The sequence below is a fragment of the Scomber scombrus genome, chromosome 2, assembly GCF_963691925.1.
Source record: "Scomber scombrus chromosome 2, fScoSco1.1, whole genome shotgun sequence".
Taxonomy (NCBI): domain Eukaryota; kingdom Metazoa; phylum Chordata; class Actinopteri; order Scombriformes; family Scombridae; genus Scomber; species Scomber scombrus.
In genome coordinates, this window is record NC_084971.1 from 31535521 (window position 1) to 31559352 (window position 23832).

At 41.5% G+C, this 23832-nt stretch overlaps 1 protein-coding gene across 1 annotated transcript in view; it reads left to right on the forward strand.

Annotated features, from left to right (window-relative positions):
* Positions 1-1195: 1195 nt before the first annotated feature.
* Positions 1196-23832, forward strand: part of nacc1b (nucleus accumbens associated 1, BEN and BTB (POZ) domain containing b) — a 37658-nt gene continuing 15021 nt past the window's right edge. Inside the window, exons 1-6 of the mRNA XM_062436662.1 lie at positions 1196-1220; positions 11004-11154; positions 12894-13136; positions 15786-16001; positions 21415-21877; positions 23528-23825. Coding sequence (XP_062292646.1) covers positions 11029-11154; positions 12894-13136; positions 15786-16001; positions 21415-21877; positions 23528-23825 — 1346 coding nt within the window. The 5' untranslated portion in view covers positions 1196-1220; positions 11004-11028. The remainder of the gene's footprint in view (positions 1221-11003; positions 11155-12893; positions 13137-15785; positions 16002-21414; positions 21878-23527; positions 23826-23832) is intronic.

Below are 23832 nucleotides of genomic sequence, written 5' to 3' on the forward strand. Positions count from 1 at the left end.
CTTCCTCCTCTCCTGTCCATCGGTGAGTGACTAAATGAGTCCTCCTCTCTTTCATTCCCCCCCGTCTCTCTCCTGCATTCCTGAAGTTTCCTAAAAACTTGGTATTCTTATTTGGGAGGGGGGCTCGTGCTACCTTTTTTGTTTATTTTTTTTGCACCACCCCTCCTCTCTCTCTCTCTCTCTCTCTCTTTCTTTCTCTCCTTCTCCTCATTCTGCATTTTGAGTCGCCCTCTAATATCCCAATCGTTGTCAGTAAACGGGTTAAAGATTTTTACAGCCAACCCCCTCCACCACCTCCCCCCCTCCCTCCCTCCCTCCTTACTTTCCTTTCCTTACCCCCCCCCCCCCCCCCCCCCCCTCCTCCTCCTCTCCTCGCCATGCCGGATCCATCCGTCTGTCTCGCCCACAGTTGCAGCGCATTGTGTCCCGGGATGACCTGTTGATGTCGGCTAAAAGATGGAGTGCAAAGAGGATCACCCTCCTCTATAAACCCCCCCTCCTTTCCTCTCCCTCTCTTCTCCGGTAAAAAGAAACAAAACCCAAAAAAGATCGAGAGTTAGTGAAGTAAACGCAACATTGTAGCTTAATGTATCGCTTTGAGTTTCCTTTTTTCCCCTCGGTGTGCATTGATTAGATTTATCCACTGTGATATATCATAAGCGACATTTTGGAAAGAGAGAGAGAAGGGAGAGAGGAGGAGGAGGGGGGGGGCAACAACAGCGTGTGTCTGTCCCGTTTCGGTAGCTGCTTTTCGGCCAGAGGAGGAGGAGGGAGCTCGGTGTAAAAGCGGACATCACACGGAGCTCTGCACGGAGAGAGAAAAGAGAAGGGGGGGGGGGTGACTGCTGAATATTTAATCCCCTCGACTATTTTTGTGGCACATTTTTTCGGACGATAAACCTTAGTGTGTGTGTGTTATAAAAAGAAGAGAAGGGGGGGTTCTACTCTTTTTTTTTTCTCCGCGCGTGCACACACTCACACCAGCCGAGGACTACCGGGCCACTCAGCGGGGCATCGAGCTCTCTCTGCCCGCTCTGACTGCTTCCTTGCCCGGCTCGCTGCCTCGCTTGTTACCCCCCCCCCCCCCTCCTCTCTCTCTCTCTATATACCTCCTCTTCCTCCTCCTTCTTCCCCTGTTCCCCTACCTCCTCCTCTTTTTTTCTTCTTCTTCCTGTCCTGAGGCGACCACCGGCGAGACATCGGCTCTGCTTGACTTCCATGTGAGATTTAATTGATGTATAATTGATGCGTATAAATAATATTTTGTTTTGGGTGAAGTTTGAGTTTAAGTCGTGCACAAGGGAGGCTATACACACTGTAGCCACATTTTTTATTTTTTTTAGGTGCATGTCTTCTTTCCCTCTTGCGAGTGTCGGTAAATACACCGCTTTCAGCCCCTTAAATACCTCCAGACAAGCGGCTTGGGTTGTGCAAATGTGATTTAGAGGCATGTTTAGGGTTTAGTCTCTAGGTGAAGTGTTTTATTGCACTCATGCCAACGCTAGCCTTAGCTTGAGCTAGCCTCCTGCTAACAGGGCCACCTTTAACCTCCACCAAAAAAAAAAACCAAAAAAAAAAAAAAAAACCCCACACAACAAACCAGGAAACTGTATGAGTGTGATTTGAGTTGTGATTGATGTGTGGATATTTATCACAGTGTTGAGTCTGATGTGTGTTTGATTTCATGCCAGTGAGTTGACTGCAGTGATCAAGTTACTTTTTCTTTTTTCTTTTTTTTTTGGGAGAGGAGAGTAGAGGAGTGTTAGCCTGAGCATGTGGTTGGTATCTGTGTAAAGTAAACTTAAAGAGTGTTTGTGGCACTGTGGAGATGAATGTTTAAAAGAAAAAGAAAAAGAAAAAAAGTTATTTATACCTACTTTGACACACGGATAAGGAGAGAGAGAAAGAGATAGAGACACACACACACATACACACACATACACACACAGACAGACAGACAGAGTTAAAGCATGAAGTCAGAGCATTTAATGGGGCACATGGGGGCTGCAGGGGGCAAGGGTCAAGTGGTGTGAATTAACTCCCTCTTTTATGTTTCCTGGAAGTTGTTGTGACCTCTCTGACCCCCCCCCCCCCGACACGGAGCAAAAGGTGGCTCGGAGAAAGAAGGATGTCCTCGAATGACGTCTCAATGCTCCCCAGAGTGTGTGCAAATCTAATCAAGCGAGCGAGTCGGGGTTAACGCGTGTGTGTGTGTGTGTGTGTGTGTGGAAGACAAACGTTGTTTTTTTTGGCATGATTTGGTGCATTGTTGTGGATGTGTTTCCTTCAGCTGGAGTGTCTCCCTGTTTATTATTCATGTGATTGCACATATTTACACCTGGATACAACCACAGGCATCCGCTATTGGTTGCCGAGGAGCTCCGCTGGGACACTTTTGTCTGTTCGGATGCTCACTCAAGGCCACGGAAAGGGCAGGTTTTTAAGGAGCGCGCCACTTTGAAATTGTGCTTTTTCATTTTTTTCTAGCCAGTCGAGAGGTTAAAACTTGTATCTTTCAATCTAAATCCTGCTGCTTTATCAACACTTACTACTCATACTCATTAAAATAAGAGTAATGTATGTAAATGATGACGATGAGGCTCAAAATACATGCAGAAAATGTACATTTAGGCCACTTTGGTTGAATTATAATTAAGTAAATGTACGATTTTAGGGAGCAGACTACTTAAAGGTGCATTTTTAGTTTTTCTAGCAAGTCTAGAGGTCAAAACTTGTATCTTTTAATCTAAATCCTGCTGTTTTATCAACATTTATCCCATTTTTATGACACAGATATCCACATTTACAGTTAAGATCATGATATACTCATTAAAATAGGAGTAATGTCTTTAAATGATGAGGATGAGGCCCAAAATACATGCAGAAAATTTAAATTTAGGCCACTTTGGTTGAATTATAATTACATAAATGTAGAATTTTAGAGAGTAGACCTCTTAAAGGTGCATTTTTAGTTTTTCTAGCCCGTCTGGAGGTTAAAACTTGTATCTTTTAATCTAAATCCTGCTGTTTTATCAACACTCATCCTTATTATAACCCATTTTAATGACACAGATTCCCACATTTACCACTAAGATCATGATATACTAATTAAAACAGGAGTCATTTATATAAAACTGCATGCATGAGGCTCAAAATTCATGCAGAAAACGTCACTTTCGCCCACTTTCGTTGAAATATAATTAAATGAATGTAACGCGTATTGATTTCTTTACATCGATAAAATAACCTGTCGCTGCACGGTAATGTGCGGAGGTTCAACGGCCGACATACCAGGTTTAATTTGAACTGTTTTAATTTAGTTGTAATAAGTAGAGAGAGAGACGGGGTGGTGGGGGGGGGGGGGACGCTACTAACAACTGTAATTTATCCACTCGAGAGCTAATAGTGTTTTGATGTGATTTCGGGGGGGGCGGGGTGGGGGGGGGGGGGGGGGGACGCTATTTAGATCAAATTGTACAAAGTGCTCCCAATCCAATAAACAGGCCTGTTATCTTAATTGTTTTTAGTCCCGAATATGGCTGCCCAATTAATTAGCCATAATAATATAGTAATGGCAGTTTAAAAACCCAATCAATACACGTAGAATATTAGCATTTTTTGGGGGCAATTTTTTAATTATCTTACTCCAACTAACCTTAAAAAAAAATGGCAGCTCTTTTTATGTGATGTGTAGCGACGGAGCTGTAAATAGACAGGTTTTACTCCTCTTAGCCCGGTGACTTACTATCTACTACGTCCTTAAAAATTAATTAGCAGCCATAAACTTAAAATTCAATTATGATTTAATGCTGATGGCCTTTTTAGTCTCAGAGCTGCCCTTATGTTAAAGTATGAGGCAGGAGTCCCCGAACTGCTTTAGCCCCATTCCCTCTCTCTCTCTCTCTCTCTCTCTCTCAACCTTTTTTTTAAATTTATCTAGGGAAGCTTTGCTGAGCGTGCAGCGCCCCCCACTTCACATATTTACACCTGGAGCTCCCCCCCCCCTCTCCTTCTCCTCCTCCTCCATACAACTACCATCTATTACTGTCAACTAAAGAGCAGCTCCATTTAAAGGAGCTTTAATGCCAAATTTAGGGAGGTTAGTGCATCCCAGGTGTTACCATACTGTATTTTGCGATGGTGGAAGCGTCGTAATTTACTTCCCCTTCCTCCACTTACCCCCCCCCCCCCCCCCTTCGAGTTTCCCAGAAGGACATTCAACAAACTTAAATCAGAGGTTGTAAACGGAGGTTTTACAACTAGAGACATTGTCATGAGGTGCCATGCCTTCATCTTTAGTTGCTGTAGATAACATTAAAAGCTACAAATCCATAAAGATTCGGAGGAAGTAGCCGCTTTATAGATGAGGAGAAATCCACATTGCTGCAGAATAAAACCCCCCCCCCCCCAAAAAAAAATATAATGTTTCAGGGGACTGACAACAACAGTTTGCTGTTTACATTGACTTAATTATAGCGGCGCTGAGGATTGAGTTGTCTACATTTGGCGAGTTATTCAGTGGAGAGAAGAAGAAAAAAACGAAAAAAACATTAAACTCCAAACAAAATAAGCATCTATCAAGCTCATGTATTGTTTGGTTTAGTTTCCCCCCTTTTTTTTTTAATGTATAATTTGGAAGTCGGGAGTTGCAATGGAGCGAAAATAACTAGAAATTATTTTTATAACTGATTAAGCTGCTCAGTCATGTCTGTTTTTATGACTTTGGTTGTAAAAGATTATAAAAACACTAAAATCCAAACACACACAAGAACAGCCACAACAGACGGAGTCGTCTACGGCCACATGTGAAATGTTAGGTTAGTAGATGAGGTTTGGTGGTGGTGGTGGTCGTCGTCATGGTTACTCTATGTCCTTAGCTGTCCTTTTTTGGCGCCTTTGATCCTCCATACATTCACAAAGTCCACTTTAAAAGGCCGAGTTCTCCTCCCAAAGCAAACATTAACGCTATGATATCACCTCAGATTCAAGTACCATCAAGTGTCTGAAGTCATGTTTAAAGCAAACATGTCGACCATTCTCTAGTTCCAGCTGGTTATTTGCAAGGATTTGTTGTTTGTTTTTTATGGTGCTTTTCCACTATACACTTGTAGCACTACTCGGCTCGACTTGACTCGGTACGGTACCAGAACGGACCTTTTCCATTACGAAAAAAGTACCTACTCAACGTGGGCGGGGTCGTCATAGCACGGCTCCGCGAAACTGCCGTGACTTCGTTTTATACGCGACACAAAACACATAAACAATGGAGGACATGGAGGCAGTGGTGTACTTGCTGCTGTATGAGGCTTTCTGTCACTAACAAAGCAAGAAAATTGAGCCGTATGGCTGTAACTATGGTAACGCTGCAGCCGGGATTTAAAAATGCCGGGTTTGATTCTTCCAGTGACTCTCTGACCAATCAGTGGCCGGCAGTCTGTTGACGTCACATTTATGGCGCTCTTCCACTACACCGTTCCAGCACGACTCGCCTCGACTCGCCTCGACTCGCCTCGGTTCTTTTTGCGTTTCCACTAGGGATAGTACCTGGTTCCTGATACTTTTTTAGTACCTGCTCTGGTGAGGTTCCAAGCGAGCCGAGCCGATACTAAAATGTGACGTCGACAGACTGCCGGCCACTGATTGGTCAGAAGAGTTGTCGCTGGAAGAGTCATGAGCCGTCCCACACAAGAATCAAACCCGGCATTTTTAAATACCGGCAGCAGCGTTACCATAGTTACAGCCATACGGCTCAATTTTCTTGCTTTGTGTGTGACAGAAAGCCTCATACAGCAGCAAGTACACCACTGCCTCAATGTCCTCCATTGTTTATGTGTTTTGTGTCGCGTATAAAACGAAGTCACGGCAGTTTCGCGGAGCCGTGCTATGACGACCCCGCCCACGTTGAGTAGGTACTTTTTTCGTAATGGAAAAGGAACCGTACCGAGTCGAGGCGAGTCGAGGCGAGTCGTGCTGGAACTGAGTAGTGGAAAAGCGCCATTAGTTTTATGTGATGTTTATTAGCGTTTTTCAAATATCAACAATCCAGATAATCTAAAGATGCCACCTTTTAGCTTTTTTTAAAGAAACTATGACAGGTGTTTTTCAGATGTTTTATAGATTGAAAATAATCATTAGCTGCAGCTCTATCGGCTCTATCAGTCTCTTGTGAGCGAGGAGCTTCACCGAAGGCGGGATCCTGATTTATATTTTGTCTCCCAGGTCTCCCTCTCCAACTCTCTGCAGTCCAACAAATACATGATCCCTCACCGACTCGGACCAGTGTTTCCCCCTTAAAGCTCAAGGTATCTATCTATGTCTGACTTTTTTTGGCATCTATTTTTCCGCCCTTGAATGCCTCGCTGGAGAGAATAACTGTGTGGTTGTGTGATTGGAGAAGGGATTTAAACTAGTATTTATGTATTTTTTGGTGAGTTATTTTTCACCGGGGCTCCATATTTAGCGAGGTTGGTTACAGACGGGTGTTATAGTTGAAGAATGGCCATAATGCTGTAATCAAAGATGGATTTTTTTGGGGGGGTTTTTTAGGGAATAAGTGGATTTATTTACATTCTTCAGTTGTCTCATTCAAAGTATTTCAAGCTGGACCTGCTGGTTGTTTAGGTCTGCCCTCCATTGAGGAGGAGAAGGGGGCTGACGGAGTGTGTGGCTTCCACAGTGAAGTGGGAAGTTATCCAAAACCTCAAAGTAATAGTGGAAAAAAAGAAAGCAAGTGAGTCAGACTTAACAAGAAAACTCTCAAGTTGTAACTGTAAAGCTGAACAAATGTTACTCTGAATGATGCATTTAGTCTCAGATGGCTGCAAGCACACCTAAAAATAGTTCTGAGCAATAGATTGTTTATTATTTAACCCCTTACATACTGTTCAGGGTTGAAGTTGACAACATTTTTTTTTACATTTTTGAGCTGGACTTTTACTATTGTGACCCAAAGTATAAAAAAATAGAAATAAAATGCAATTTCTTTAAATTTTTGTGCAGCTTATTCACATTTTTAAAATATGCAAATATACAAATTTGACCTGTATTTATATAAAAAATTCAAAAATCAGCTTTCGAACATGTTATATTCATCATAATCTATAAAATGTTCTTCTGGACCTTGAAATTAATGAATGTGAATTGGTGTAGAGACTAATTATGAGTCAGAATATCAACAGTATGTAGAGGGTTAACATATTTCATTACATGTAAGCAGTTTTTTTGCATGAATTGTGGAATTCAGTTTTGTCGTGCACCTTAGCTACATATATTACGGTAATTAATTTACACTGATTTGTCCCAGATTGAGCTAAAAAGTTTCTGTTGCTGGATTCATGTCGTCCAGAGTTGATGGATTTATGGTTTTCAAGCTTCTTTCTGTGGTTTGTCTAAAAGCTCCACTGACCCAAACGTAATTATTCACGTTTTTACCCAAAATAAGCTCATATTTAGTTAATTGATAATTATTAATAATAATGATAAAAGTGTGATTTATATAGCGCCTTTCACAAACCCAAGGATGCTTTACAATGGATAAAACAAACGAGAAGTGTTCATTGAAAGGTTTTTAACTGGGGCTTGAAAATGGAGACGGAGGGGCAATCACAGAGGGATTGTGGGAGAGCATTCCACAGTTTGGGGGCCGTGGCGCTGAAGGATCGGCCTCCCAAAGGTGGACAGTTTGTTGCGTAGGTTGGAGGGTTGGAGGATCCGAGAGACCGAGGGGGGGGAGTAGGGGGGTGACGGGAGTTCACTGAGATATGTTGGAGCCAGGTTACGGAGGGATTTGAAAGGTGAGAAGTAGGATTTCGTATTTTATGGGTGGCGCTAGGGCAGTTGGGAGAGGATGGGTAGTGATGCGGGCCGTGCGTTAAGTAGGGCTGGGCGATTATAGCAAAACTCTAAATCACGATTAATTGAACTTTTAACCTCGATTACGGTTAATGAACGATTATCTCCACCCTTGATGAACAATAATGTATTTTCATTTTCTTTTGTTTTGTATTTTACACTGCTGCCCTCACACATGAGGATCTTTACCCCTCCTGTCGTCCTCCCGGGTCAAATTGACCCCGCCTTTTTTGACTGTTCCTTCTTTCCTTCCTTCCTTCCTTCCTTCCTTCCTTCCTTCCTTCCTTCCTTCCTTCCTTCCTTCCTTCCTTCCTTCCTTCCTTCTTTCCTTCCTTCCTCCCTCCCTCCTTCTCTCTTTCCTCCCTTCCTTCTTTCCTTCCCTCCTTCCTTCCTTTTCTTCCTTCTTTCCTTCCCTCCTTCCTTCCTCCCTTCCTTCCTTCCTTCCTACCTTCCTTCCTCCCTTCCTTCTTTCCTTTCCTTTCCTTTCCTCCCTTCCTACCTCCCTTCTATCCTCTCTCCCTCCTCCCTTCCATCCTTCCGTCTTTCCTTCCTCCCTCCCTCCTTCTCTCTTTCTTTCCTTCCCTCATTCCTTCCTTCCTCCCTCCTTTCCTTCCTCCCTTCCTTCCTTCCTTCTTCCTCCCTCCTTTCCTTCCTCCCTTCCTTCCTTGACCCAGGAGGACGACACGAAGGTTAAGGGAGGTAAAATAATGATATTTTAAGGTGTGACGCTGAGGTTCATGTCTAGTTTACTTGATCAGAACTATGTAAAGATCATGGTTTGGGTTAAAATGATCACTAAAGATATGCAACCTTTGCTGTCATGGCAACAGTGAACACCACGATTAATTGACATGAGCAAGTTTAAGTCGATTACAGTTTCTAAATGTCGGTTTCGATTAATTGCCATAGCGTGAATTATGAGTGAAAATTCATGCTGCTGAGTTCTGGATGTTTTGTAGTTTTTGGGTCGATTTTTACCGGGAGACCAGTTTCATTCTTACAGGCTTTGTAACTTGATAAAGAGCTTTTTATATGTTTGTTGGATTGTGGTTCATAGTGCTGCTTAAATCATTAGTTAATTGATTTAATTGATCAACCGGTAAGTCATTTGCTACATTTTTAACATTCAATTTACTTTTAATAATAATATTTCAAATTAAAAACGCCAAATTCCAGCTTCTGTTATGTGAATAATTGATTTTTCCCCAATTAATCATATTATATTATAACAAACTGAATCCCTTTGGAAGCAATATGAAGTCAATGTGTTAGCTATTGGGACTTAAAATGGCAGATTGTGTGTGTTGTTAATGGCTAAATTAATCAATAAAGAGTTGCAGCCATGAAGCAACTCATTCAACCATTAAGACAGTGAAGGTGTTTTGTTAATGGCTAGATTAATCAATAAAGTTTTTACTGTAGATAAGAGCTTAAAGAATGAAGAGGGACTATTTCTTTAACAGTGTCACTTTTTAAAAGGAATTAGAGGGAAGCTTTTTTTTTATAGAGACAATCTGTAGTTTAACACATGTGGTTAACATCAGTTTTTATTAATAATCACGTAGAAACACGATCAACTTTTCTCCTGGGCTCACAGGATAGTTGTGATTCAGACTTTTACACATTTAATCAACTTAAAATTGGAAGAACATCTTTGTGTTAGCATCAATTTTTTTACTTTTTTTTTTTTTTTAACCTTTTTTAATCTTTCCTTATCACCAACCTTTAGCTAACTCATTGGTGTCAAACTCATTTTAGCTGATTTAGCCCAATTTGATCTCAAGTGGGCCGAACCAGTAAAACCAGTGCATAATAACCCTTTTAAATAATATATATAAATAACTATTCACTGTGAAAAAAGAGCAATTTCAACAATATTACATCTCCGTTTATTTCAGATTATTTTGCACAGAAGCTGCTGATTGATAAATATGATATGGATATATATTCATGGTCAGGGGTGGAGAGAAAAAAAAAGGCTGAATCAGCAGAAAACATTTGAATTAATTCCCTAAAAATGTCATACTTTGCAAAAAATATCCAGTAGGCCGATTTAGACTTCTTGGTGGGCCGTTTCTGACCCACAGACTATATGTTTGACACCTTGAGCTAGAACTTAATCTTGATTTTTTTTTTTTTGTTTGACCTCGAGTGTTAAATGGAAATTAAACTGAAGTTCCTGTTGGCATACTTTTCTCTTCCTCCCAGCGGAGCTACAGGTCACACAATCGCTATCTTATTGTTTCCTATTACTGCTGTTTGTTTTGGGTCGGATCCAACCGCCGCTCCGCTAAACGCTGCTCAACTTTTTAATGTGTCCACTCAGCTTTTTTTTCCACCGTGCATCGCTCGGAGGTTGTGATCTTTGTATAAAATGTTGTTTGTTTTGGTCGAGCGGTGACTCACCTTTTGTGATCTTATCTGTTTGCTTCAGCTCCATCGCTCCCTGTGCAGTTAAAAAAACGTCCTACTTATAATACCAGCTTCATGCATTTGATTCATAAACAAAAAGAAAGGCTTGAAAATTGCTTTTAGAGATGGATAAGTTGTTTATTTTTTAATTTTGACAGTTCCTCCACTTTGATCACAGGCTGCTTTTTGTTGGATGGTGACGACGAAGAAGAAAAAGAAAAGAGTGAAATAGACGAGTTATGCAAGCGACTGTGTTTTTTTTTTTTTGTGACCGAGAAGCAGCAATGGGGAAAATAACAAAGTAGGCCAAAAAAGCACCAAACAGTTTATTAAGTCTGAATTATATGTAATGAAACAAGGTAAAAAAAAAAAAAAGAGAGAAGGATGGTTTATATAACAGTCGCGGGTGGCCTGAAACTCTCTTTCATTTTGAAGCTGAGACTTTTGAATTAAAGTTGTTTACCAAAAATACTTAATTCATTAATCATCATACACTTTACTTATCCTGTTCTTTTATTTTAAAGTCTCTTTCCTCCTCTTTAATTTCTCGTCTCATCTGTCTTTCGTCACGTCTTCCACTCCGTCTTTACTCTGTCATCTTCGTTTCATCACTCCTTTTTTTTTAATTTGCTGTGTTTCCTCTTCTCTTTCCCTCCTCTCTCCACACAAACTTCACCAGTATGTATCTCCTACATCCTGTTTATCGCTGCTTTAACCCTGTTCTCCGCTCCTTCCCGCAGACCCTGTGGTGCTGGGCAGAGCGTTATGGCTCAGACGCTGCAGATGGCGATCCCTAACTTTGGCAACAACGTCCTGGAGTGTCTGAACGAACAGCGGCTGCAGGGCCTCTACTGTGATGTCTCCGTGGTCGTCAAGGGACACGCCTTCAAGGTCCCGCATTTATTTACTTTCCTGTCATGATAACGACTTTTATTAGACGATATATTGTCTCAGAAATAATCGCGATAAATGATGTTATTGTCATTTGAAGATCATTTTATACCACTGATATAATGATAATATAATAGCATAATAATGCAAAGGGTGAGATTGGAGAGTGGGGGCTATATTTGACCAAATACCTCGATATCGATATCACAACAATATGCAACAATATCAACAATAAAAAAAAAACAACGTATTACATATACATTCAACTTGAATTAAGAATAAAATGCTGCTTATCCCTCCTGCATAAAGCATAATGTATAAATTATCACCGAATTCTGTGTTAGACGTTTTTAAGCCAACTTCATTCCAACTTACTAACGCAGGTTTTAAACATATTTGTTTGGAAGTTATGGTCAATAGGCCTAATTTAAAGAAGCTAGACCCCTTTTCCTCCTGAGTCAAAATTGACGTGAGGACAACAGGAGGGTTTTATATCTTTAAAAAAAAATATCGGCACATATCAGACAACATAATGACTGATAGCAATAGATCTGGGATCGGCCAATATCGGCTCTAGTTGGGACACATTTATACTGTATATTATAAAAAGTAGCCTCAGACCTGTTTGATAAACACACTATCAGTTTTGTGTTGTGACAAACAGCCTGTGAAGCGTTTGCTTATCATGTCCTTGAGTCGAGTCCACTGGGCCGACAGTAAAGTGTAATTAGTCCCACAGTGAAGCTCTGTCAAGATTTTGGTCAAAATCGATCAGCGAGACAAGAAAATATGGTCAGGGGGTCTAAAACTGCCTGAGTCCCGCTTTAAATAATTTCAGATGGATTTTTCTCGGCTCCCTCTGGCCACCTCTCACAAATCTGTGGCTTTGCTCGCCGCTCAATACAAACCCACTCTGGAAATAGAGTTAAAATCTGCCGTCGTTTCAGAAGTTACTGCGATACAATCAGAAATTATGCCTTTACGGTTGAGTATGATTTTTATGTGGTCAATACTTTCTAAAATACATTTTTCTGCTTCTGTTGCACTTCAAGATCTACTCCGTTAAAGTCCTCTGCTGCTTGTTTAGGTTTAGCACCTCCTCGTACTTCACTGAGGGTACTAAAGAAGTCCAAACTGTAACTAATAGTAATATCTGAGTTTATTCTGCTGGACTTAACCCTCCTGTTGTCCTCGAGTCAAGGAAGGTGGAAGGAAGGAAGTAAGGAAAGGAGGAAGAAGGAAGGGAAGGAAGGAAGGGAAGAAGAGGAAAGGAAAGGAAAGGAGGACGGAAAGAAGGGAGGAGGAAGGAAGGAAGAAGGAAGGAAAGGAGGAAGGAAGGAAGGGAGGAAAGGACAGAAGGAAGGGAGGGAGGAAGGAAGGACGGAGGAAAGAAGGAAGGAAGGAAGGTAGGAGGGACGAAGAAAGGAAAAGAGGAAGGGAGGAAGGTAGGGGGGAGGAAAGAAAGAGAGGAGGGAGGAAGGAAAGGAAGGAAGGAAGGAAAGAAGGAGGGAGGGAGGAAGGAAGGACAGAAGGAAGGAAGAAAGGGGGATGGAAGAAGGAAGGGAGGAAATAGAGAGGAAGGAAAGAAAGAGAGAAGGAGGGAGGAAGGACAGACGGAAAGAAGGAACAGTCAAAACAGACAGAGACGGGAGGACGACACAAAGCTTAATGATTGGTCATCAATCTTTATCAGCCTATCGTCACACTGACTGTACGTTCCCCCGCTGTTTCCTCCTCAGGCCCACCGAGCGGTGCTGGCAGCCAGCAGCTCGTACTTTCGGGATCTGTTCAACGCCGGGGGGAAGAGCTCCGTGGTGGAGCTGCCCCCCGCTGTCCAGCCGCAGAGCTTCCAGCAGATCCTGGCCTTCTGCTACACGGGACGCCTCAGCATGAACGTCGGAGACCAGTTCCTGCTCATGTACACCGCCGGCTTCCTCCAGATCCAACAGATCATGGAGAAAGGCACAGAGTTTTTCCTCAAGGTAAGACGACTCCTAATGAAGTTAAAGACGAGCTGGAGGGGGGAGGGGGATTTAAAACATTATGCTACACAAGTTTTTACAGATTAAAACATTAAAATATATATAAAAATATATTTTATATGCCGCCACCTGTTGTGTGTGTGTGCGTGACATTATGCATGGCACTGTGTTGTGTGTGTGTGTGTGTGTGTGTGTGTGCGTGACATTATGCATGGCACTGTGTTGTTGTGGGGGTGTGTGTGTGTGTGTGTGTGTGTGCGTGACATTATGCATGGCACTGTGTTGTTGTGGGGGTGTTTACAGTCTTGTTCTTTCCGACTCAAGAATAATTGAAACATCGTACTGACACTACAGGTTCGGTCTATAGTAGCAGATGATCTGATTAGATTTGGAGTGCCTTTGCTGCATAAATCTGCATATTCAATGAGAGAAACTGATTTTCCTCTTTGAAGTATCCCGTAACACGCTGAGATACGGAGTTTATATGACACCTGCTATGTGTTATGTGATGTATGTAAATGGTAAAAAAACAACATGTATTTGCTAGTTAAGGAGGTGATGAGCTGGTGGCGAGGTCATTAAATGCTGGTTATTAGACGCTGTGGGGTTTCCTAGCTTCAGCAGCAACTTCAACAATATTATTATTATTATCTTACACTCAATGTACAAGAAGTGATACCTGACATCTTTATTACAGTGCAAAAATAATGTTTTTAATACTTTTACTGACCAAAAATTTAATACAGATACTGAAACCAGAACTTTTTAATACCTCATTTGAGAAATAAAGATCTAGGCTGCAGATTATGTTCATTTTATTATTGATTATTCCAGCAATTATTCATTCAATTAATAATATAAAGTGGACCTGTTATGCTTCATTCATATATATATAATGTTATAGTGTCGGATGTTCATGTTAAATGTGGCCAACGTGTCAAATAATGAGTCAAACCAGTCATCTTTCTTAGTGGTCTCAACGCTCGGTTTCCAACTGTTTTTTCCACTTTCAGCCCGAGATGATGTCAGCTTGTGATGGATTTCCTTATATGGTCATCTGCTCTGCTAAGTGTTTTTCCGTTGTTGTGGGCGTAGTTACACTAAGCTGTGACCTGAGTTGAGGTGGCATGCTGTGAGTGTTTTTCCATTATACAACAGGGCAAAGTAAAATAAGTAGTTAACCTGTTGTGGGTGTGCTGGTCGTCTGCAGCTCTTCATCAATCATCATCATCATCATCATCACTGTGGTTGTTATTTCTCCCTGCTTTGTTTCTAACTGATCTGCTCAACAAATATGTCCATATGTTGTTGTTTTGATGGGTCTTTAGTGCCGCTAACAAATCTTGGAGATAGATAAAAGATAAAAGTTGGCTTAATAACGTTTTGTAGTTTGATACAAATGAGTTTGACACTGCTGTTGTCCTTGAGTTAAGGAAGGAAGGAAGGAAGGGAAGGAGGAAGGGAGGAAAGGACAGAAGGAAAGATGGAGGAAATAAGGAAGGAATGTAGGAGGGAGGGAGGGAGAAAGGAAAGGAGGAGGAAGGAAGGGAGGAAAGGAAAGAAGGAAGGATGGAGGAAATAAGGAAGGAAGGAAGGGAGGAAGAAGGAAGGAAGGAATGGAGGAAGGGATGAAGGAAGGATGGAGGAAATAAGGAAGGTAGGAGGGAGGGAGGGAGGGAGGGAGAAAGGAAAAGAGGAAGGGAGGGAGAAGGAAGGAAAGGAGGAAGAAGGAAAGGAAGGGAGGAAAGGAAAGAAGGAAGGAGGAAATAAGGAAGGGAGGAAGGAAAGAAGGAAGGAGGGAGGGAGAAAGGAAAAGAGGAAGGGAGGCATGAAGGAAAGAAGGACAGAGGAAAGAAGGAAGGGAGGAAGGTAGGGGGGAGGAAATAAAGAGAGAAGGAAGGAGGGAAGGAAAGAAGGAGGGAGGACAGACGGAAGGAAGGAAGGGAGGAAAGAAGGAACAGTCAAAACAGACTTAAGACTTAAAGAGAGAGGAGCTCAGACTGCCTGTTAATAGACTGAGGCTGAACTGAGGCGCTGCATAAAGAGCCAGTAGAAGATAAATAAGGAGTCTTTTCTGAACTGTGAGTCCTGCCAAACTACTCTAGTGGAGCTTAGCTTGGCATGAGGTGGAGCTGATAATGAGCATAATCGGTCTCCTTTTAATCTTTTAGTCTATAAAATCTACATCACAAGTTTCTCCAAGACCAGTGTGAAGTATTTTAATTAGTTGATGACTCGACTTAAAAGATATTCACTTTAGAATAATAGAAAACGGAGAAAAGCAGCAATTTCTGACACTTGAAGCTGGAAACAAAAAATATTTGGTCATTTTGCTTTTAAAAATTACTATAATTTGTTGTAGATTATAAACATGTTTTCTACAAAACCCTTTTTTATAATGTTTAAAATGTTTAAAAACAAGCTGCTGTAGAAGAATATTGCCCATATAAAACATTCATTACAGATCCAACATTACAAATTTGAATATAATCTCAGTTTTTGACACTTTTTTCAGTCAATACCATAAAATGAAATAACTCTGATACCTTGGAAAGTTATTGGGACATTTTGAAAGTGACTATTTTGAAATTCCTTATAAATGAAATGAAACTGAAAGTGTTACTCATCCGTCTTTTATATCATCTCCAGGTCTCATCTCCAAGCTGTGACTCCCAGGGTCTCCACACTGAAGAGACCGAGCCTCAGAGCCCCGTCACTCAAACAATGGGCGGAGGGGGCGGAGTCGGCGTCGTCCCCACAGCTTCGGGAAGGCCTGCCTCCTGTCTAACGCCCCTCCCCCTCGTATCCAAGGTGAAGACGGAACAGACGGCCACCACACCTCAGCCAACACCTCATACGCAACAGGTAGGATCCCTCTGATTACCGGCAGCAGCTGAAAGCTCGAAACACACAAACTCTGATTAAAGTTGCTGAAAAGTAACCCGACGCAGCAGATGGTTTGTTAGACGGAACCATCTGAGGAGTCGTCCTTGGCAACTGTTTGGGAAAGAGCAGGCGTTTTGGGTTTTTTTTCACACAAAAATACTTGGCAGGTGATTGGACGAACCATCTGTCTGTCACCGTCTTACCTTGTTGAAGCAGCTGGATTCATAAAGATCACGTGAGAATCCTGATAGGACACAAACACGTAACTTTGAAGCCTGGAGAGATTAATTCTCACGTGATCTCATAAATCCAACATTCAGAGTTTTTCAGTGTTTTTAAGCCTGAACCATCAAATAATTGCCAGAAAATTAAAATTATTTGAAACTGGACTTTATTGGACTTTCTGACAAGTAATTAAAAAAAATAATTAAATAAGATTTTGCATTATGTTTAGTATCATATTTGATACACTGGGAATTTTTTTTGCAATTTATTTTTCATAGCATGGTTTTTAAACACACAAAAAAGAATTGAATGCATCATTTTTTAAGGTCCTGCATAAAGCTCATATCACCACCTTCATGCTTTTTTATGCATGATAATAAAACATAATGAAAATGGACAGATTTACAGATTTAAAGACCTTCTATACCTGCTGTATCTGATTTGATTTGATACATTTTTAACATGAATTTATCATAAAATAAGCTACTAAATATTTAGTAATTCAACATTGCATTGGTTTATCAGTGTATCTGGTTTTTCAGGAAATAAATATGATGATTCAGAGGTCTCTAAAACTCAGGTATCAAATATGATTCACCTGGTGATGAAGGGTTAAAGTAGTTTGTGGAGTTCAAAGGTCAAGTTGAAGGTTTATTTATGCGCTTTCAATCATTTTTATGAGTTTTTTGTAACAGTAATGAGTTTGTCATCCTTCTTTTACTGTAACAGTTACCGTAATAGCAGCTTTATTACAGCTAGGGTTCGTCTGATATGGATTTTTTTGGGCGAGACTGAAAAAGAAAAGATAAGATAAGAAGTTTATTGTCATATTCATAGCAAAAACAAAGAGGTTCAGACAATGCAATGAAACTCTTACTTTGCTGCTCTGCTTACACACAACAGCAACACTCAACAGACACATTATAAAAGATGCACACAACAATAATATATTAGAATTTGAAAAAAAAGATAAAAGTTATTTAATTAATATTTTTTATCTAGGCAAGAAAAAAGCCTGAGTTAAAGCGATGGTTCGGCGTAATTTCGACCTAGCGTCATTTGCACCATGAGGTCTATCTAATCACCGCCTCAGACCTTTTTTTTCATTTGGTCGCAAAATAGCGGAGTAAGAGCCATCAGCCTAATGGTTTAGTACAGGCACTAACGGGACCACCAGAGTATCTCGTAAATTACTCCACTAATAATGCCTGGATTGTTATCAAACTTCTACAGTAGTACAAATAGGGTCTTTACTCATAAATCGATGCATTGGAAAGTTTGTAAGTACACCAGGAGTTTATTAAAGTAAACACTTACCTGATGGCTTTTACTCTGCTGCTACTGATAAAGCTGTAAACATCTCGAAGGATCACTGAAATCCCGCGTGATCGTGCGAGATCCCGCAGAGATCCCGCAGAGATCCTGCAGAGATCCTGCACAGATCCTGCACAGATCCCGCACAGATCCCGCACAGATCCCGCACAGATCCCGCACAGATCCCGCACAGATCCCGCACAGATCCTGCACAGATCCTGCACAGATCCTGCACAGATCCCGCACAGATCCCGCACAGATCCCGCACAGATCCCGCACAGATCCCGCACAGATCCCGCACAGATCCCGCACAGATCCCGCACAGATCCCGCACAGATCCTCGCTTTAATACTACTGTACTGTTCAGTCCTGATGCCGATATATAAAGGAATAGAAACATTCCTATATCGATATATTGGCCGATAATCTCATATATGCATAAACACAAATGTACAAATGTGGTTATCAAACACTTAATAAGTATGTTATATTTTGAATTAAGACAAAAGGATTAAATATACATAAACTGAGGCCTATACATATCTTTAAAAAAATAAAAATCGGCACATATTGGACAACAGCATAAATACCGATACCGATATATCTGTGATAGGCCGATATCAGCTGATAATATTGGTTGTCTAATATATCGGTCAGGCTCTAATTCAAACACTAGAACGACTCTCCCTTTTTCTTTTGTTATTCTTTTGTTTGCTCTTGAAAAGAAAGCGATGTGACATTTATAAATATTGAGAAATGAAGATTATACATACATACATAAAATACAATGTGTACACTGAAGTAAAGTGTTTGTTTTTAAAAGCAGTTTGTAGTTTATTGAAAGTTCAAAGGTCAAGTTGAGGGTTTAATTATATGCAGTCAATCATTATATGAGTTATGAGTTAATCGTGTTTATTTTACTGTCATGTAACAAACACTGGAATGGCTTTTTTTAGTTTGCTATTGAAAGGAAAGGGATGTGAAATCATAAATATTCAGACATTCATTTAAAAAAAAACAAAAAACCCGTCTCATGCTTTCAGTGCTGCTTTGTATGTAACGTCCATTATTCTGACAAGATCCAGTGAAATGAGCTCGAGCAGATTGTCAGTTTTAATTTAAAACTCGAGGAATATCGTGGCCGTTGTTTAAGTTTGTCGAACAAGGCGGATCTAATGCGCCGGAACGTCGGGATGTTTGGAGGAGTCACGCCTCGTAAAAAACGTTCAGAGGAAAAGATAAAAAACGGAGAAACCAGTTTAGTTTTATTTCTGTGGAAAAGCATCTGTTGGCTGCTCAAAAATAGACTTCATGTGATGTCAGGTGCTAATCTGCATATATCAGTATATTTAATCGTCACTCGGCTGTGAAAGCAGTGTGATAATCATCAGCACATACTCTTTTTTTTTTGGGGAGTTTGGACAAGAAGCACAAACAAGCTTCAAATAGAGAGAAACACAGTAACAACATCCCCCTCTACTTTCTCCTCCTTTTTTTTTTTAAATTTGGGAACTGTCACCAGATTTTTGTCATTTGTCGTTTATGTGATATTCAATCAAAGTGTATATATATATATATATATATGTATATATATATAGTTGATATCAATATCAAGATATCAAAGATAATTAGTTAATATTAGTTCAACATGTTTGCAACCGTATGGATTTAACCCTCCTGTTGTCCTCGAGTTAAGGGAGGAAGTGAGGAAGAAGGGAGGGAGGGAGGAAGTGAGGAAGAAGGATGGAAAGGAGGGGGGAAGGAAGGAAGAAGGAAGGAAAGGAGGGAGGGAGGGAGGAAGAAGGAAGGAAGGAAAGGAGGGGGGAGGAAGAAGGAAGAAGGAAGGGAGGGAGGGAGGGAGGGAGGAAGAAGGAAGGAAAGGAGGGGGGAAGGAAGGAAGAAGGAAGGAAAGGAGGGAGGGAGGGAGGAAGGGAGGAAGAAGGAAAGGAGGGGTGAGGGAGGAAGGAAGGGAGGGAGGAAGGAAAGAGGGAAGGAAGGAGGGAAGGAAAGGAGGGAGGAAGGAAGGGAGGAAGAAGGAAGGAAAGGAGGGGGTGAGGAAGGAAGGGAGGAAGGCAGAAGGAAGGAAAGGAGGGAGGGAGGAAGGAAAGAGGGAAGGAATGAGGAAAGGAAAGGAGGAAGAAGGAAAGGAGGGAGGGAGGGAGGAAGGAAGGAAGGGAGGAAGAAGGAAGGAAATGAGGGGGTGAGGAAGGAAGGGAGGAAGGCGGAAGGAAAGGAGGGAGGGAGGGAGGGAGGAAGGAAGGAGGGAAGGAAAGGAGGGAGGAAGGAAAGGAGGGAGGAAGGAAAGGAGGGAGGAAGAAGGAAGGAAAAGAGGGGGTGAGGAAGGAAGGGAGGAAGAAAGAAGGAAAGGAGGGAAGGAAGGAAGTAAGGGAGGAAAGAAGGAACAGTCAAAACAGACGGGCTTCAGCCAATCATACAGCAGTATTTCACATTGGAACCGTCACCAGATTTTTGTCATTTGTCGTTTATGTGATATTCAATCTCAACAAGTGCTAAAGTCAGCAGGTTGAGCAGCAGAGATGCAGACTGTAGTCATCGGCATTATAAGGAACACTGACCTTTGCTTTATTTGTGATTCGATTACAGTCCGTCTGGTAGAACTGAGTCACTTCCTGCCTTTAAAAAAAAAAGTTATCAGCTATTAGAGTGGAAGAGCTGCATGGATTTATTCACCATAAACTAATATAAAAAGCATTTAAAGCTAAATAAATAAGGCTTGGGATTGAATATTAATACAACTTTTTATGATATTGACTAAAAGCTGTCCGTGGCACTGAGCTACTGCCCTGCATGTTGTAGGTTTCTCTCCACTGTAACACACCTGATTCTAATTAATAGCTCGTTATGAAGCAGCTGAAGCTCGTTAAAGGGCTTGATAACGAGTTCATTATTAGAATTAGGTGTGTTAGAGTGAGCGGAGATACCTAAAACATGCAGGGCAGTAGCTCTACAGGAGCAGGGTTGGAGACCACTGTCCTAAAGTATGATCAGATTCATCATAATTCGTAAATAATTAATTACATGATGCTGAATAATTAGATTCAGCATGATTGGTTTAGTTGGTTGTTTAATTGCATGTGTGCCTTGAATTGGTAGAATTGAAGCTTGTTGGTAGGTTTATACTTTAATAGAAGTGATAAAGTCAGTTTAGAAACTAGTATGTGTGATATTAATGGGAAAGGAAGAATGTATCATTTCTCTTTATTAAATAAAATCAATTGTTTTTACCGTTACAACCATTTTATACCTTTAATAGGGGCAATGCATCCTGGTGGAGATACAACTCATACAATCCAAAATATATTAAAAATATTTGTGGAAATGTTTTACTTTAGGTGCAAATGAGATGAAAAAGTAGTAACATCAAATTATGTTTTTTTTCCATCTCATTTTCCACTCCTGCCTGTTTAAAGGGTTAATAACTTGTAACTTGTTCCTGGTTAAATCAACATTTTGACCTTTTTTATGTAGGAAATGACTGCATAGCAACATTTAGAATTTGATAACTTTCTTTTATTGAATGAAAAAATGTTTTTTAAAGTAAGTTTCTGTCTTTCAAAGTCATGATATTGTTCAACATTGGTTATGAAACTTGGGTAGCCGCACTGAAAGTGTTACTTCCTGATTTTCCAAAAAGGAAACTAAAAAAGAAAATCTGCACTAAACACCTTGAATCCAAATTAATTGATCAAATCTTGGCTGCTAAAATGTTTTCATTGTGACTGTTTGTTGTTAAATTTGTTGCTTTGTGTTTATTTTTAGTTATTTTTTAATTAGTGTATAAAAGTCGTTAAAGCTAAATGACCCGTCTCTCTCTCTCTGTCCTCCTCAGCAGGAAGGCTCTCCCTACTCGGTGGTCTGCACCCCTGTGGCCAAACGTCTGTGGGAGGGGAGCAACCGCGATGGAGGAGGGGGGTCAGGCGGGGGCGGGGGAGGCGGGATGAGGAAGGCCGCACGCTACTCTTCCTCATCCTCTTCATCCTCGTCCTCTAACGTCGCCGCCCAGGACGCATCCGGGCGCGGACCTGCAGCCAACGCCGGCCTGCTGGGAGGCGGCGGCATCACTTCGGTGGGACTCAACAGTAACCATAACAACAACAACCACAACCACAACCACAACGGCGGCACGCCCGAAGGCACGAGCCCCGGCACGCTCAGCATGTACACCAGCGACTCGCCCATCAGTTACCACGACGACGAGGAAGAGGACGACATAGCGGACGAGAGCGCCGAGGAGCAGTACAGACAAATCTGCAACATGTACACCATGTACAGCATGCTGAACGCCGGCGCCGCAGGTAAGAAAAAAACAACCGAAAGCGTGGGAGTTCATTTTCAGGTCACCGCGGTTACATGGAGATAGAAAGTTTGTGTCTTCTGATCTCCGCAGCACTTAGAAGCTGCTGTAATGTGCTCACAAGTACCAGTCCTGCAAAGTTTGTTTATCCAGAAAAGCAAAAAGCAGCGTTTCCCTTAGGTGGAGTGCTTCAGGGTGCAGCCCGTTCTCAGTTCTCTGTTTTATCTAACTTCACCTTTTTCCCTTTTTAAATTCTCACCGACTGAAGTAAGATAAAAACATCAGTATGCAGTAAAGAAAGGAGAAAGACATGCCAATAGCAAAGTGGAGGTTAGGTGCCTTAAAATCACATCATCAGGCAGATTTCTTACTAAAATCCTGCAAAAAACTTTAAATTAAGAGATTTTTTTAGTCTTAAAACTGAAATCTTAAAAAGCAAACATTGGTGTAAAGGTCTTATATAGAAGTATGGATCTAGAGCTGGTATTAAACTCATTAAACTTTTTGTATCCATGTGGTTAAGTCAAATTTAAAGGGGTTAAAATGTAAAATTAAACGTATGAATAATTTGCACACATCCTTTTTTTGTGGACCCAGCATCAAATTTCTGCTTTTAATCCATTTTGAGAGAATATATTAGAGGATTATGGTAAAAATGTCTAAGTGGTGTAACCATAAAAACTTTGTACCAAATAATTCAACTTGCTTAAAAACAGTAAATTGTCAATAAAACACCATATCAACTAGTTTGGCATGATCTTACATTATTACTTTTATATTAAATAAAGGTAATGGAATACAATTGTTCTAAATATTACATTTAATCTGGTAACCATGGAGATCAGGAAACATCTGTTTTGTTGTCCTCGAGTCAAGGAAGGAAGGGAGGAAAGAGGGAGGGAGGAAGGAAGGAAGGAAAGGCGGGAGGAAGGAAGAAAAGAGGGTGGGAGGAAGGAAAGGAGGGAGGAAGGGAAAGAAGGAGAGATGGAGGGAGAAAATAAGGAAGGGAGGAAGGACAGGAAGGAAGGAAAGGAGGGAGGAACGAAGGACAGAGGAAAGAAGGAAGGGAGGGGGGAGGAAAGAAAAGAGAGAAGGAGGAAGGACAGGAAGGAAGGAAAGGAGGGAGGAAAGAAAGAGAGAAGGACAGAGGAAAGAAGGAAGGGAGGGGGGAGGAAAGAAAGAGAGAAGGAGGGAGGGAGGAAAGAAGGAAAGGAAGGAAGGAGGGAAGGAAAGAAGGAGGGAGGGAGGAAGGAAAGAAAGAGAGAAGGAGGGAGGGAGGAAAGAAGGAAAGGAAGGAAGGAGGGAAGGAAAGAAGGAGGGAGGGAGGAAGGAAGGACAGAAGGAAGGAAGAAAGGGGGATGGAGGAAGGAAAGAAAGAAGAAAGGGAGGAAAGAGAGAAGGAGGGAGGGAGGAAGGAAAGAAGGAACAGTCAAGACAGACGAGGTAAATTTGACCAGGGAGGACGACACAAAGGTTAAGTGAAGTACTTATTAGTATAAGTCCTCTTAAATACACTATAGGTGGATAAAACATTTAATATTTATCACTCTTCAGAACCGGGATTAAACTTGAGTGTCATATATAGTAGTAGGACAAAGATAATGAGTTAATATAAGTTCATAATCATGTTGGTTGTTACCTCTGTCCTCAGTGGTGGGGGAGCGGGTGGAGGCTCTGCCAGATTTGGCCCCGGACTCCGGCGGTGGACGGGGGGGCCGGGGTGGACGCTCCCGGCAGGACCTGGCGTCGCTGCCGGCGGAGCTCATCAGTCAGATCGGGAACCGCTGCCACCCGAAACTATACGAGGAGGGCGACCCGGCCGAGAAGCTGGAGCTGGTGAGCGGCACCTCCGTGTTCATCTCCCGCGCTCAGCTCATGAACTGCCACGTCAGCGCCGGCACGCGCCACAAAGTGCTGCTCAGACGCCTGCTGGCCGCGTTCTTTGACAGGTCAGTG